Source organism: Lampetra planeri, chromosome 2, assembly GCF_965212315.1.
Source record: "Lampetra planeri chromosome 2, kcLamPlan1.2.h2, whole genome shotgun sequence".
In the NCBI taxonomy this organism is placed as follows: Eukaryota; Metazoa; Chordata; class Hyperoartia; order Petromyzontiformes; family Petromyzontidae; genus Lampetra; species Lampetra planeri.
This window is the reverse complement of record NC_136108.1, coordinates 23,054,726-23,072,369: the sequence shown is the minus strand read 5'-3', so window position 1 is coordinate 23,072,369 and position 17,644 is coordinate 23,054,726. Positions and strand designations below refer to the sequence as shown.

At 47.9% G+C, this 17,644-nt stretch overlaps 1 protein-coding gene across 2 annotated transcripts in view; it reads left to right on the top strand.

Annotated features, from left to right (window-relative positions):
- LOC144730142 (catenin beta-1-like) overlaps positions 1-17,644 on the top strand; it is a 69,061-nt gene that overhangs the window by 50,118 nt on the left and 1,299 nt on the right. For both annotated transcript variants that reach the window (XM_078610728.1, XM_078610735.1), the window contains exons 12-16: positions 2,162-2,281; positions 3,335-3,485; positions 5,143-5,264; positions 10,381-10,498; positions 16,869-17,074. In XM_078610728.1, coding sequence (XP_078466854.1) covers positions 2,162-2,281; positions 3,335-3,485; positions 5,143-5,264; positions 10,381-10,498; positions 16,869-17,059 — 702 coding nt within the window. In that variant the 3' untranslated portion in view covers positions 17,060-17,074. The remainder of the gene's footprint in view (positions 1-2,161; positions 2,282-3,334; positions 3,486-5,142; positions 5,265-10,380; positions 10,499-16,868; positions 17,075-17,644) is intronic.

Here is a 17,644-nt window from a genome sequence, read left to right as displayed (position 1 = left end):
TTAGACCTCCCCTCCTCCTCTCTGCCCATTGTGTTGGCGGGTGCAGTGGCTGGCCGCTTGCGCACAATCGCTCCATTGTGTTGGCGTGTGCAGTAATTGGCCGCTTGCGCACAAGCGCTTCCACGTCCATCGCCCACCCTTTTGGCCTCGCCCCCCCTCCCTCCCGATACGTTCCTTTCATTGGCTACCATAGTCTGATGAGCTCCCCCCTCCCTCTCCCTCCCCCCTCAACTCGCTTTTAAGGGATTACATCTTGAATCATTGCCTCACTTGATACAGCTAATCTGGCTGTGACGGTCCCACCTGATGACGGAGACTTGTGTTGCCTCCGAAACGTCGTGATTTTTGTTTTTATTTTATTTTACTTTCTACGTGACTTTACCGAAAAAACCTAAGAAGGTGAGTTTGTTGTTGTTCACATATGCAGCGTGGTGGTTGAACACCATGCAGATGAAATGAAACAGTCTGGTAGACTTGAGTCCTCAACATAGGTGGAGGAATTGATGACTGAAGTTCACAACAACAGTAATCATGGTGGTACCAATAGAAAAGTTATGAGATGACTGCCGGTGGGTAAGTGGCTGGTATGAAGCAGTGAGTAATAGATCATCAGTCAATCTGACTTCACTACATTTAATTCCATCAAGTGCAGTGAGCTCGGAACTGGGTACTCCACTGCAGAAATGACAGCAGGATTTCAACTTTGGCAAAATTTGTACTTATATAGCAATTATGAGCTAAATAATTGCTTGGGTTATGCTGGGGCCTGCATTTGGCATCTTATCATTGTCAACTTGTGAGACGAAGACGTTTCCACTCAGAACTCTAGCAGAGCCGTGCATCACCCTGTCTTAGAGGATGGCTTCTGGAAGGCCATGCTACAAAAATTCACACACGGGGCGGTTGACCTAAACTATAGATGAAACTAAACTATCTTTTATTTTACCAGGTAAAACCCACTGAGCTATTAGCTATTTTTCAGGAGCGACCTGGCCACATATGATAGCTCAATGAAGTGGCTTATGTGGAAATTTATAGCAGCCAAATATTATAAACGCATGTTTTTAAATATGGAGGGATAAACCGGAGAACCTAGAAAAAAATCCACGCGACCACGGCGAGAACATGCAAACGCCAAATATACAGACGTCAGGGTCAGGATTGAACCCACTACCTCCTGCATATCAGGTGAGGGAGATAACATGCCCTTCTGTAACCGTGTCCGCAATATACAAAAAAAAAACGATTTAAGTCGTCATAGCTGGAAATAAGACTCATAAAGTGACAAGAAGTTAATTTTTGTTGTTTTTCTGCAATTATTGATCAACTGGCTACACTTCCGAGCTTGAGAGCCCGGGTTTTTGATATGTGGTAGCCTGGATTCAAACCCAGAATCTGTAATAGTTCTTTGCTCTGATGCGGCATTAGCCACTGAACCACCTAGCCACCTTGAGGCTGATGGCATTTTATCGACTGATAACTAACTGGGCAGCAGGGTGGCACAGTGGCATAATTTATGCGTGGCAGCAAGAAGTTCCAAATCCCGACTTCGTGCACTTTTTATGTGGAGATTGTATTCTCTCCCCCTGTTCTGCATGGGTTTGCCCTGGGTTCTCTGGTTCTGTCTCCTATCTGAAAAAGGCTAAAAACATACCATGTATGAAAAAAAATAGTCCCATAGACTTACAGTGTACCTGGGATTGGCCCAATATCTAGTTGGAAAAAGATTATCTGCAATTTACTCAATTGGGATTACACATCGCAACATTACCCCTACTGTGAAACTATTGCAGACTATGTTTCTGAAACATAGCGCTTTCCTTTGTGATATCCGTGCGTGATAATAATGGCACCAATGCCAAATGTACTACATTATAATAATAATAATAATAAGTTATTTCAGTTGTATTTTTTTTACGTAAAATTACACAGTATAAAAATATAATTGGTGTTCTTTAAGAACTGTACTTCGGCTCTTCTGCTCAGAAGCAGGGCCATATCCAAAAATATCCACTGTATGTCTGTTGAACTTCTTTTGTACCGTATGTAGCCAATCGTGTTAATCGGTGCGGGAATACATATTTGTCTGCTTGAAGGCAGTGTGAACGATGAATGTGATGGTGAGATGTTAAGGGAGCGTGACTACCCTGGTGCTCTACAGGATGGCATCCGCATGGAGGAGATCGTGGAGGGCTGCACAGGCGCCCTTCACATCCTGGCACGCGATGCCCACAATCGCACCGTCATCCGCGGACTGAACACCATCCCCCTCTTCGTGCAGGTTGAAGCAGCATTTACACATGACGCGTATCGCCCTCGTGTTGTCATACGTTAATCTATTTTTTATTCATATGTATATTGAGAGCGCCTTCACTTATGACGGCAGCACAATTCACATTGCAGGTCTCGCCACACAGCGTTCATCCCTGAGTGAATGATGGGGGGCGGGTACGTTTCCTCAGCTAGCATTGCTTTTTGTTCTCACTCGGAAGCACTGTTGAGATATTTGTAAAAAATGTTCCTCAGGACAAAGAGCACTAGAACGGATCAGCGTTCTGCGGGGTCGCGCTAAGCGAGGTCTGCCTCTATATGACGTGAAACTGTGTTGTAACTTGAAACACAGAGATTCCAGTCCAATTATTGTTAAACATATGAAGGTAAAATAGAATAAAAGAGAAACGTTTTTTATATTTCAAACGGTAAAATTACTGATAACAGTTATTCTAACTAATGTGCCATCTGCTTCCGAGTGTACGTTAACGATTCTGTGAAGTTATTTGCAATGGTTAGGCCTCTGTGTGCTGGTGTCACAGACGGTCTACGTTTAAAAAAAAAATACACTGCAAATTACTCAATTGCAATTATGCAAAGCAATGTTGAAAAGGAGCAGCTTTTCCAGCCATAACAAGCATAATCGTAAAAATAATACAAAATAAATTCATCAATGTGTTTGTTCTAACAATAGTATCACCATTGCATATGTGGAGCAGTAGGGCAGCGGTTGGCGTGCTGCGCTATGAACCCGGCTCACGATCAACACCAGTGACAATTATCTGAACCGGTCCTGGGATTCCGCTAGATCGACTCAGCCTCCGTTAGGTCGATGTGTAAACATCACCACAAGGGAGATAAAGGTGGCCGGGCGTGGTGCTGGCCACCCACCCTCTCTGCCGTGCCGGCCTTCATAGGTGCTACTCGCTTAACAGAACTAGCCCCAAAAGCCTGTTATAGGCTACACGGGGGATCTTTGTGTCTACCACCATTGCACTGGCGAGGTAAGTGCTTTGTCAAGGCTGTGCCCTGACCCCTGCCCCCCACGGCTCTGGCTCGGCAGCTTCTCTACTCCAACATCGAGAACGTGCAGCGCGTGGCGGCTGGCGTACTTTGTGAGCTGGCGCAGGAGAAGGAGGCGGCCGAGGCTGTTGAAGCGGAGGGCGCCACGGCGCCTCTCACCGAGCTGCTGCACTCGCGCAACGAAGGAGTGGGTGAGCCAGCCGGCGGTCCGCATGGCCCCTCCTTGACGAGCGTTGGCACCGTCAGGGAGGGACAGTGTCAAAGCTCTTCAGGCATCGTGGCAAGGAGCGCTCGGGTTTCATTTCTACCCCGGGTGCTTCTCTCCCTCTCTGGCTGTGTGGAGTGTGGAGTCTGCATTTATCCCATTGGAGTCTGTAAATTTATCCCATTGCAAAAAAAAAACCTGTAGTAAGTCCTCGCTTAGTGCGCCAGTGTTCACACGTGTTCAGCGAAAAACGCTTTCAATGAAAATTATTTCCCCATAAATAATGTAGTAACGATGAAGTTTAGCGAGATATGATGTACTACTACAGACAGGCAGTGAGATGGCGGGACAAATAAATGAGGGTACACTGCCACGTTACTGTATCATTCCACGTACTGTATCACTATACCACTTAGCTCAAGAAAGTAGTACGTCGTCGACCGTTAGAACGGTGTGCGTGTTCCGCGTTCGAAAGGTACGCGTTCCGCATTGTGCGAAAAGTGTTCCCGAATGCAAGAACTGCATGACCACGAAAACGCGCTACAGTGTGAACACTACACGGTTAGCGAGGACTTGCCGTATACAATAAGTGACGTTTTGGGCAATGCCTCTTCTTCATGGGACATGGCTCAGAGAGCTAGGAGTGGCTGACAGTTGGAGGCTGCACTTGACACCATTGTGTAGACCATGGGACCTTGATAATAGAAAATAGTATTTAAATATCCTTCCAGTTTTAACGTTTTTCTGAAATGTTTTTGGCATATTGCATCGATGGTAACCATGTTGCAGTGTGGTATCTTTATTTAAGAGAGATCCACTGTCTACTCAGTGACTCATTTGGTCACTGTCATCCCATGACTGATCTAATTAGTTGAGCAGTTATATCTATGGGACCTTTTTTGCTGGTATCAAGAAGATGAACAATAATAGTTTTTCCCTTGCTGGCAATAATACTGGAGGTGTTCAGATGACCAAACACCAAATCGACACCTATTGCAAGGCATGAAGTCTGCATTATAACCACACAAGCTTGTGGTAAAATATGAAAAAAACGAGCTATTAATGATAGCTTCATCACGCCTCTATATAAGGAACTAAATAGTAAGAATTCTCCACAAACCTGGCTGTCGCCTGATGAAGCTTGTTGTAATTACTGGCGAAACATCGTAATCGGTTTGTAAATGTTGTGGCTTGGCTCTCCAACACACCTGTGGTGCTGTACTTGTGATGAATTGGCATGTTCTGTTTACGTGACAACCCTTACTAGTTGGCTGTGTCGAGTGGTGGCGGGTTTTAACGACACATTTATATAATTACGCGATCTAACACAAAAACCTCTGATGGATGATATTGGTCGCGAAAGCCTACGTGTTAAACAGACCATTCTACAACATGGTTACCATCGATGCAATATGCCAAAAAATGTTTTAAAAAAACGTTAAACCTGGAAAGATATTTAAATACTATTTTATTATCAGGGCCCCATGGTCTACGCGATGATGTCAAGTGCAGCCTTCAACTTTTCTTTTTTTTTCAAAATCCAATGAGATTGCTGGGACAAGCAGACAGATGAATGGGCTGAATGGGAGGAGTCAGGCAATTGGCCGTGGGTACACCGGTTGTTTGTCTGCGTGCATTCACAGCAACGTACGCAGCGGCCGTGCTGTTCCGCATGTCGGAGGACAAGCCCCAGGACTTCAAGAAGCGGCTGTCGGTGGAGCTCACCCACTCGCTCTTCAGAGACGACCCAGCTGCTTGGAATGAGGTAGGTCGATGGGTCGCGTGTTGATGGGTCTCTAGTGGATTGGTCGCGTGCCGACAAGCCATATGTCAATAAGTCACGTATGTTCATCAGTTAAGATATTTTTGGGACTGATGCATCTCGGCGGTGGTGCGTTTGCTGCTCGGTGTTGCAGAGGTTCGCGGTTCGAATCCTGCAAGGTTGCCCCAGTTATCACTGCGGTGTCTGTGGCTTAACCGTAACATACTACGCACCGTCTGATCCTCGGTGGATGGTAAAGATCTCGTGACGTGATTCAAAGCGAGTAGGCCATCGTGTGCCGGAGTTGCCGTCAAAATTTGAAAAGCGACACCGCAAATTACTTTATTGGGATTACTCGCGGCAATCGTTACCCCCCACTGTGAAGCTCCTGATTACCTTTCGAAAAAAACACCCGTCACGATAGTCTGGCAATGTAAAAATGGCTCGAATACCATGCGTGTACTGTATATACGGGACCCTTTTTCCGGTATCAAAATTTTGAAAAAACGATCAGCTTTATCCTTTTCTTTGTATATACATATGTTGAATTTCTTTCACACCGTACGTAGCCAACCATGCTAATTGGAGGTGTAGGGGAAGGACAACTAAACACAAAAAGCAGTTCTAAAGAAAAGAGTTTTCAATCTAAAATGAGTTTTCAATTCCTTTACCCTTAACTGCTCAATCTGAGCTATTAATGTTTTAATACTTGCATTGCCTTTGTGCTGTTTGTCTTTTGGTGTTCTCTGGTCTAGCACCAGTGTAGTAAGACCGAATTAGGTGCACACACACGCAGCTTGGAGGCAACACTATTTATTAAACGGTAAATAATATAACGCTGTACATGAGGTGGTGACCACCTTCCTCAACTCACTAACACTCTGGAACGCGACACAGACTGGACCAGGCAGGCAACGGCCTGCCTGGCCCAGGACGACGACTCGGGACTTGACGACCGATGATGTCTTCACTTCGGAGTACAGTACAACAGCCTCGCTCTGCGTTCACACCACGCTTATATCTGGTTTGGCGTGGCTGGCTCCGCCCCGGCGTGGCTGGCTCTCTTCAGGCCACGCCTCCCTTCCCAGGACACGCCTCACTTCCCCCACCTCTGGGAAGGTCCGGATCCCTCCACCACGTGACCCCCCAGGCACCCCCTTGGGGCCCCCAGCCTTCGTACAGGCCGACACAGTAGTGACCATTCTATGTCACTACATCACCCCCCCCTGTATAAACACACAGCCGTCCCCGGCTGTAACACAACTGTGAAAAATCGAAAAGGTGTGCCTCCGAACCAGCAACATGAATAAATGACCGGCGACCGATAAGAAATACAATCACGTAATATATACAGAATCGACGAGGGTAAAAGGGAACCGCATAGAAAACGGGGAATAAACAACAAATATACATGAAAACTGGCTAACCCACTTACGCTCCAGCACAGCCCCCCCCCCCCGTTAGAATCACGCATGCAATGACAGTCACCCGTTAGCACCCCCCCGCCTTTCCGACGTGGCGTCACAACCAGTAGCACGCGTCGGCCATATCGGGGGGGGAATTTCCATGTTACCACCCCACCGCCTTTCCGACGCGGCGTCACAACCAGTAGCACACGTCGGCCATATCGGGGGGGGGAATTTCCATGTTACCACCCCACCGCCTTTCCGACGCGGCGTCACAACCAGCAGCACGCGTCGGCCATATCGGTGGGATTTTAACCCAGTCTCTCTCCAAGACTCGCATCGCAGCATATAGCTGTACCGACCGAGCTGAGACGACCCAGTCTCTCACTCACTGCACAACATGCACCCTAACAACTGAGGGATACAGTCTCAACGTAACAGGACAACTCCACCTGAACCTTACAAATCTCCAGCCCACTGTTTCAACGCGCCTCGGAGGGTCTCAACCTCCGAGCCGTCAGGTCAAGCTGTCAGCCATAGCATGACGGGACCACACTCCCCGAGCCATGTGAGCGCACAGCCCACAAGGCTAGACAAGCCACAGAGTGTCTCGATCTCCGGGCTGTCAGGTCAAGCCATCAGACACAGCATGACGGGACCACACTCCCCGAGCCATGTGAGCGCACAGCCCACTAGGCTAGACAAGCCACGGAGTGTCTCGATCTCCGGGCTGTCAGGTCAAGCCGTCAGCCATTGCATGACGGGACCACACTCTCCAAGCCATGTGAGCGCACAGCCCACTAGGCTAGACATGCCACGGAGTGTTTCAATCTCCGGGCTGTCAGGTCAAGCCGTCAGCCATTGCATGACGGGACCACACTCTCCGAGCCCTGTGAGCGCACAGCCCACTAGGCTAGTCATACCACGGAGTGTTTCAATCTCCGGGCTGTCAGGTCAAGCCGTCAGCCATAGCATGACGGGACCACACTCTCCGAGCCATGTGAGCGCACAGCCCACTAGGCTAGACATGCCACGGAGCGTTTCAATCTCCGGGCTGTCAGGTCAAGCCGTCAGCCATTGCATGACGGGACCACACTCTCCGAGCCCTGTGAGCGCACAGCCCGCTAGGCTAGACATACCACGGAGTGTTTCAATCTCCGGGCTGTCAGGTCAAGCCGTCAGCCATAGCATGACGGGACCACAACGTTCATGTTAGACACGCAACACTCACTGGGCCATCCTGGTCAGGACCTGCGCCCCAAGATAGGTGACAGCCAGCAGCACAATTCCAAATCCCTGGCAGCATGTCACCATCGCAATTTAACACCATCACAACACATACAATTTGAATTATGATCCCCCACAGAACTGATCCAATGCCGAACAGGTACGCACAATTTGTGACGATCCCGAATATTCAATGGTCACAACAATACACCTCACATCCCGTATCCGTACACATCATCTCCGAGACTCGCATTGCAGCATGCAGCTGTACCAACCGAGTGGAGAGAGCAACGCAATTTGACGGCAATTAACGGAAACGCACCCCCAATCCACGTAGAACACAAGGAGCATTCCCGCACAAAAGACATCATCTGTGCAACAACGGACAGGAACCAACCAGTGAGTTTGAAACAAACCGAACCTGTCATTTCAAAATCCCCTTCAACATTAACCATGGGACTCAGGGCATTCGAATATTGAGAGCAAAAAAAAACTAGACACAAACGTCCAAAATCGCCGAATTGATTAATACAGTATATGCAGTATACGAAGTTCTTACAGTCAATCATTTGGCGCAATGCTCCATCCAGTCCCCACATATAAACAACAACAATCCTAGACAACCGCAACAACAAACCAATCCTAAACCCCTACGCCAAGCATCAAAAACGCCACACAGCAACACACCACAACACCAAGCACCCAACTAACATCCCTATGAATAGCAAACCAAAAGCCCTAAGCCAACCTCTTCCTGGCCACAACATCACAACAACAATATAACACCAAATAACACTCGCAAAGCCAAAATGCAAAAAGAACAGAGGGAAAAACCGTCCGCGAGGAACACAAAACCGGAGAGTCAAACTGAAAAAGTCCCTCCCAGCAGTGTCTCCAACGTTGAAACCCTCTCTTCAATCACGGGCCCCTCTCGCTCTCACCACCGATGCCCTCCCCCGCTCTTCTTACTTCAATGTGGGGAGGGAGGCCCGTAATCACAGGGCTGCAGCGGCGCGCCGCCAGGCCGGCGCAGCACCCAAAGCGCAAAAGGCGGGAACGCCGCCACCGCGAAACCACTGCCGCGGTGAAAATGGCGGGAACGCGGCTGTGGGAAGTGCGGGAACGCCAACACGTTGAAATGGCGGGAACGCCGCCGCCGCGGGAACGCTGGCACGTAAAAAAAATGGCGGGAACGGCGGCACGTTGAAATGGCGGGAACGCCGGCACGTTGCAAATGGCGGGAACGCCGGCGCTGTGAAACTGGCGGGAACGCCGCCGCAGTGAAATGGCAGGAACGCCGGCACCGCCGAAACGGCGCGAACGCCACAGCTGCGTCATCTTGCAATTTCGCCATCACTCACCAACACCCGGCCACTCCCTTGCCACCAGCAGCTGGTCGAGTTGACGAGCGACGTCGCTCCAACTCGCCGTCGATGGCGACCAGCCCGGGCCCGCAGCCTCCTCCCATGCAGGCTGCAGTTGCCCATCCCCCGGGGCACATCACCGGGGCCCCGGACTCCGGGGTCGTCGCAGGGAGAGGCCAGGTGCAACCCACACCGTCCATCCGCACCTCCGGTTGGGTCTTGCACTTCGCTGCCAGCTTTTACACCATGGCAGCGAAGGGTACAGCTTCTTCAAATTAATCAGCGAAAGTTCGATGACCACTTCTACACCAAATGTAGTAAGACCGAATTAGGTGCACACACACGCAGCTTGGAGGCAACACTATTTATTAAACGGTAAATAATATAACGCTGTACATGAGGTGGTGACCACCTTCCTCAACTCACTAACACTCTGGAACGCGACACAGACTGGACCAGGCAGGCAACGGCCTGCCTGGCCCAGGACGACGACTCGGGACTTGACGACCGATGATGTCTTCACTTCGGAGTACAGTACAACAGCCTCGCTCTGCGTTCACACCACGCTTATATCTGGTTTGGCGTGGCTGGCTCCGCCCCGGCGTGGCTGGCTCTCTTCAGGCCACGCCTCCCTTCCCAGGACACGCCTCACTTCCCCCACCTCTGGGAAGGTCCGGATCCCTCCACCACGTGACCCCCCAGGCACCCCCTTGGGGCCCCCAGCCTTCGTACAGGCCGACACAGTAGTGACCATTCTATGTCACTACACCAGTAAGACAATGCCATAAAGAAGGCTGTCTGGTGTAGGCTAATCTGTTTTAAGGACAATGCATACAATATCAAAGCATATTTGTTTGCATTGTCCTTGTATGGTTTTCCTTTTTTACTTTCTCTGGTCTAACACTAGCGAGGCAAGACCATAATGGAGGATGGTGCTCTGGTTAAGTTTCAAGGACAATGCGTATATTTTAATCAAAGCATGCAGACCTGATGCCTTGCAATAGGTGTCTATTTGGTGTTTGAACATCTTTAACACTAAACGTACTAAATTATGATAATCATGATGATGAGAGGATGGTGACGGCTGACTGGTGTGTGTGGGTGGTGACCGTGGTGCCGCAGGGTGGTGTGATGGGAGGAGACGTGATGCACCCGGTGGATGCCGGCGGGTACCACCAGAGTGACATGTATGGGAGCCACGGCAGCCTGCTGCAACCGGGCGGCCCCATGCAGCATTCAGGTGCCTGGACCCCAAAACCACTCGGCCACTACAGCACGGGGGCGGGAGGGTGGTGGCAGGGTTGCGGCAGCGCCGCATGGTGGTAACGCTTTCTTGCCTCGCAGCAAGAATGGCCTGGGCTTAATTCCCATTTCGGGCACAAATGCGTATGTTCTCGCCCAGTTATGCAGAGTGCATGTGAAAGAGAGTGCATGTGAGTGGGGTGGGTAGGGGAAGCCATAGTGGAGTGGTTAGCGTGCTGCGCTATGAACCCAGCGATGCAAAATTGATTCCCGCTCACAGTAAACACCGGTGATGATTACACTGTGTAACAATTTATTTTTGTTCCTGGGTAATAAGTGTTATTTCCTAATTTATTATGCCTCCAAAATAAAGAAACTGGCTATTATTCCCCGAACACACTTTGCTTTTATGACGATAGTGATATTTTGAAATGTACCGATTTTCATTCATTCCAGATAGATTGTGCTGAGTAAACTTAGAGTAACTTCTAGAACATTCTAGAACTTTCCCGTAATATAAATAGTAGTATAAATACAGGGACCTTAAGCTCACGAGTTCAGTTTAGTTCCAGCTGCCTAAGTGGATCCATATCTGCATTTTTCTGAGATGGCATCAAGAGGCTGCAAGCATCCGGCAGATGCATTTTTCTATGTCTGCGTTAAATATATCAAATCAAGAGTGAAAAAGTACTGTGGAAGCATCTGCTAAAATGTGTGAGGCCTACAAGACATATTTCGGCATGCCGGTCGGGGATCAAGACAAACCCTGGGCACCTCATTTCACCTGCGAGCAATGCAAAAAACTCTGGAAGGTAAGATTGTTGTATGTGTCGGGTTATGAAATTTTGATGAAAATAATAAAAATTAATAATTTTCCGAAAAACGCGCAAATCGCATTAATTATGTTAATGTGTGTATTAACATGCATAAATTATGATGGTGTGAGTAATTGTATGCATAAATTATGATAATGCGTGTAATGATATGCATAAATTATGATAATCGCTGAGATAATCGTAGTAATTTATGCGGATGCTTGCGATGATGTTAATGTGAGCAGTTGTGATAATTAGGCTCAGCTTCGTTTATCCAGAGTTATGTCAATCAGGATAACACGATGATCATTGATTAAACGTTTACCGATTATCCTAGTGTGTGTTATGATATTTAGGTCTCCATTTTCATATCTCATCACAGGATACAGTTATCAAGAATAAGATAGTTCTGCATGGACTTGGAAAGAAGCACTCGAACAGTTGGTGTTAAGCAATTTTATTCTAACAAGCATGTGACATTCTATCATGCAGGTCAAACATGCGTCAATAATTCATGAATAACCAAACTCTTATGCATTTGCGATACTATGCATTCGATTAATATGAATAACTAAAATCCTTATGCAATTACGAGACTATGCATTTGACTAAAATGAATGAATAAACACTTATGCATTTGCGAGAACAACTCAAAACTCTTATGCATTTAACGAACTGAATGACTAAAACCCTCCTAACAACCAGGCATCTCATTAGTTCGTTTTGGTATCGATCACAATCGGCGACTGGCCGAGTTTGAAACCAAGCATGACACACTTCATTTTGCGGTAATAAAAAGCACTTATTGTATCCCAGAGGCGAAAGTATATGTCAATAGATTCGTCGGCAAGTATAAGATCCTTTAAAACGGAATGTTTGATATAATGGTGGGGGAGGGCGTGTGTGTGTGTGGCGAGCGGATCTGGCTCTGTTTTAATTAATTCTTCGGCGAGATTCTCTGACAAAGAAAACTGGTTTGACAAGATTTTCTCTCTTTGTGCACGGTCGATTCGTAATGAGGATTTCGTGAGGTTGAGTTTGCCTCGACGAGTCTATTGATCGCCTATGTGATGAGCGGAATGAGGGAAAGGCACGGAAAACAACCTCACTCTTATAACCGACGGACTCTTAATCACTCGATGGGCCACGATTCCTCATGGCCAGCTAATGGTTCATGTGGTTGATAATCAGTCTTCTGATAATTGACTAGGGTTGATACGATGGTAAGGGTGAACTAGATAGGATAGTCTCACAGGTGAGTGGGGCGTCGATGCGTGCGTGTGTGTGGGTCTATTGGTGGGGGAAGTTGTGGGTACGAACGACTTTCGGAGAAGGGCCCTCCTTGTCGCGGTTGCGGTGATCAGCTGCTGCAGACTCCGCCCTCGGCTGACCCCGTACGATGATTGTCGGCGCGGCCGCGCTCGTTTGCGTGGTCAGGCGATGCACCTCGGCGTGGCGACACGGCACGGGAGCTGGGCTCGTACACTCGTGTGCGGCAGGCGATGCACCTCGGCGTGGTGACACGGCAAGGGAGCTGGGCTCGTACACTCGTGTGCGGCAGGCGATGCACCTCGGCGTGGTGACACGGCAAGGGGGTTGAGTCTCGTGTACTCGTTTGGGTCAGGCGATGCGCCTCGGCACCCCGCGAACCTCGTCCTTCTGGATGACGAAAAGCTTCTTCGTTGGCGGCGACGAGAAGAGTTGGAGCCGAAGCCCTGGAGATCTGTGATGGGGCCAGAGGCCCTGACGATCTGTCTTGAATGGATTTTCCTTCGGTTTATATTGAGAAAATCCACTCCGTTTCCCGAGTTGTTCAAAGTCTGTCATAAAACCTTCCTGTGGGTGGGACCATCTGCATCCGTGTGTGTGTGTGTCGTGTGCGTGTCCGTCCGTGTGTTTATTAGCTTTGAAGACACAGCTGTGTGTCGTTCTGGAAGGGGGGGGGGTGGGGGCCTCGTGACGGCGCCACCGGAGTTATCCATTAGTCAGACCGATGATTCGCGTCGAGTTATATATATAAAAGAAATATTCGAATCCATGTTTTGTTACTGAATAATATTTGTCGCGAAAACCTACGCGTTAAGCGAGCTTAATTATTCCCTCCCTTGCTCGGGATCATATCTTTTGTCTCACACAGCTTAAGTTGTTTTGGTTTGGAAGTTGAAATGCGACTTATTTCCATTATGCCCCAGTTATGCCGAAACCGTGTTCCCGATGTTTCATCGTGACCCGATCTCTCATGGAAATGTTATTTCCTTGCGTGTGCAATTTTTGCTGTCCGTGTTGTGGGAAGACAAAGACGGTTGTTTCCACGGTGGAAGCACCCGGTGCATGCGCTTATTTATTTATTTCCGAGAGCGTGTTAATTTCCTCGCTTTTGTGCCTGCGTGTGGAGATCCTCTCGGAAAGACAAAGACGGTCGTGTTGCTCGCTTCCCATGGGTGTTGTGTTTGGTTAATTTTGAGAGCCTTATCCGCCCTTGATTCCTCTTCTTCTTTAATTCCGTACTTATTATTTGACTTCTTGTGATTATTTAATCTGCTATCCCGGCTAGGAATTTTGTTTTGGACCCCCAAGTCATAATTATTCTTTGGTGCTTCGGCCCGGCCGCGTAGGAATTATTTAAGGTAAATAATGTCCGTATTTAATTAACAATTGATGAATCGCGACTCTGGTTTTCAATTGGAGTGAGGATGGATACTGTTTGCTTAATATTCATGGCTAAGTTGGTACTTGTGCATCTAACATGGTTCAAAGACCCATATGTGCTTTTTTTATCGTCAATGTTGTTTCCTTTGTTAAGAATATAATTATATATTCCTCCGTGGTGCCCGGCCCTGCACGGCTTTTTTTTCGAGAGGGTGTCATTCCAACCCCCCGCCTGCCATTCCCCCCTCCCTTGTACCTCCTGTGTGAAATTCGGGGAGTTTTTATGATCTTGATTACCCTTCTTTCATGCCCTCTTTCCTTTGAAATGAGGTGTGCGCACATCTGTGGGAGTGTGGGGGCGTGTCCGTTCTCACGTTGCCCCGTGTCTATTAAAAACGATATTTTATATGTTGGCAGAATAATTCAAAAAAAAAAATATTAACAAATAATATTTAAAAAAAATAAAAAGGGGGCGTATACACAACAAGATGGACAATTGTTTCTCGGAATTTTATGTTATAAAATTTGTTAAAAATTTTTAAATAGTAAAAGTTTATAATTTTAAAATGTTTTACAATTTTCAATGTTATTGAAGAAATATATCATTAAAAAATGTTGTGAGAATCTCTTACACATTAGTGATGGGTGAAATAAATGTATTTTTGTCGGATGGCACAGAGGGGAAAAGAGAGCCATGAAGTTCGCTATCCCAATAATTTGGCGGGAACCCACTGACCACTCAAGCAACTGCTGCTTCTGCATGGTGGACCCTTCCAAACGTCAGACTTGCAAGAATGCACCTGCTATCACGTATCCGGACCTTCCTTCATCGCCCAGGTGCCACACTGCCATGAGCTCCCCGTATCCACTCCTCCGGAGAGAGAGAAGAGAGCAGCCGTCTTGCGAAGAGAGCAGCAAGTCAGAGAGCAAGGAAGATGTAGATCCAGATGACAATTTCAGAGGTGGAGCTGAGGAGAGAAACCCATACTACCCAAGTCAACGACTTGATCGGAGTGACTTGGTCTCACCAAGTCCAATGCTGAGCTTTTGACGTCTTGGCTCAAGCAGTGGAACTTGTTGGATGAAAGTGTGCAAGTCACAGATCAGAGGAAGCGTCACCAACCTTTTTGCAGCTTCTTCACCCGTCAAGATGGGCTCTGCTTCTGCCACAATGTGACCAGTCGATTCGAGGCAATCGGAATCGCCTGTAACTAGAATGAGTGGCACCTCTTGACAGTTCATCCAGGAGCCTCAAAGCCGTGCTGCTCCATAATGGTAACAAGTACCCGTCTCCTCCCCTGGCTCACTTGTTGCACCTCAGAGGATTACAACAGCATCAAGACCTTGATGGACGCCTTGAAGTATGATGAGTACGGCTCGGAGGTCATCGGAGACTTCAAAATGGTGGCATTCCTGATGGTCTCCAAGGCGGTTTTACCAAGTTTCCTTGCTATCTTTGCCTTTGGGACAGCAGGGACACCAAGGCGCACTACCACAGGCGGGACTGGCCACAGCAGACCGAGTTCTCTGTGGGAAGGAACAACGTCAAGTGGGAGCCACTGGTGGACCCCCGGAAGGTGCTGATGCCACCACTGCACATCAAATTGGGCCTTGTGAAACAATTTGTCAGAGCTGTAGATAAGGAGTCGGCAGCCGTCAAGTACCTTCAAGACTTCTTCCCTAAGCTGTCTGAGGCAAATATCAAAGCTGGTGTCTTCGTCGGACCACAGATAAAGAAGATCCTGGAGTGCAATGAATTCCCCAAGAAGCTCACTAGTAAGGATAAAGCAGCTTGGAACAGCTTTGTCGCAGTGGTTTGTGGCTTCCTGGGAAATCACAAGGTGGAACTAGTTGAGACTGGTGAAGAACTACGGCACAATGGGCTGTTGGATGTTCCTCAAAATCCATATCCTTGCTCATCTTGTTAAATTCCAGGAGAACATGGGAGCGTACTCGGAGGAGCAAGGCGAGCGCTTCCACCAGGATATACTGGACTTTAAACGCCGCTACCATGGACAGTATAACGAGAACATGATGCGAGACTACATTTGGGGGCTGATTCGTGAAAGTGATTTACAGTATAATCATAAATCTCGAAAAACTACTTCTAAATCTTTAGTAGCCATCTTTGTATTACTTGATAAATGCATGTTAATTTTGATTAATGTTGTTTTTTTCTGACTTTATGTGAACGAAAAGACACAAATACTTATTAAGCATAAACAATTCCGAAATAACACTTACTACCCAGGAACAAAAATTGTGTTAAATAGTGTTATCTGTACTGGTTCTGGGCCTCCCTTAGGTCGACACACCCCCCCCCCCCCCCAAAATGAGTACCTGGTGCGGTGTGTAAACATCGCCACTCGGGAGACAAAGGCGGCCAGGTATGGTGGTGGCCACCCAGTCGCCCCGTGTGCCGTGGTGGCCTTTATAGGTGCTTGCTAACAGCACTTGCCCCAACAGTCTGTTAAGGATATATGGGGGAATCTTTGTTTTGTGTGAGAGTTTGTATGTTGTCTCTCCCCCTATTCTGCATGGGGTTTTCCCATGTTCTCCACTTTACACCCATAGCTAAAAAAACACATAAAGCAACATCATCCCATGCTGTAAAAAGTTGGCGGGACCCTCCTGAGATATGAGTCTTGACACTCAGTGAGGCTTTCTTGTTTAAACAGGCTAAATGGAATGTTAAAAGTGGGATGCATCACACACTTTGGACATCTGTGAACTACCGGATATCTGAAAAAGAGCTTTATAGCTAATCAGATTATTCCAGGATAAATTATTCGAATTCTATAATTGGATTAATTAATTAATTAAACTTGTGGATTGCAATATTGAATACAATTCCTGTGCAGGTGTTCAGTGTGGACTGTTGCCTATGGCGCTCTGCACATGCAGGCTACCCTGGAGAGCCAATGGGCATGGAGCCCATGCTGGATCATGAGCTGGAAGGGCCTCACAGAAGCCAGGACTTCCCGGACGGGATGGGAGACCTATCCCACCAGGACCTGCCCCGCCAGGATATGAACGGGCTGCCGCCGCACCCCGGCGAGAACGGCCACATGGCCTGGTTTGACTCCGACCTCTAGGCTCCCCCCCGACAGGTGCGCACCGTGAGGCGGCTCAGTCGAGGTTGTGGCTGAGTCAGATTACATACGGGGACCGTTATGATGAGGCCTAATGTGTGTGGGGGCGGTGAGTGGCTGAGTTGTAGTGCACATTCACCGCTTGTTGCAGAGGTTCGCGGTTTACATCTAGCAGGCCATCCTGGTTAATACCGTGATGTGTAGAGCAAATGCTTCCCTCTCGCCAGTTTAGCTATCGCGGTTTTTTGCTTTCGCGCCAAATTAATGGAGGTACAGTTCGCTGATCATGCCCGTGGTTCCACCATTCGCGGTTGACAGCGAGATTTCTGTTCGCGTCGTAACTGCGCTACTCTTGATGATGCTGCCACGGAAGAACACGCAGTGCCGTCTTGTCTCCATCTTGTCTTCCAAGCGGCGGGGTCCCAGGTCACACGCGGTGTTCCCAGACTCCAGTGAGGATCAGCCACACGCAATTTTTCTTCCTGTAATTTACAATACTCTACGTAATTTTTTTCTATACATTTACCATAGAAAATATTAATCAAATTTTACATTCAAAATACTTACTGTTTAATGTTTGGGTTGATG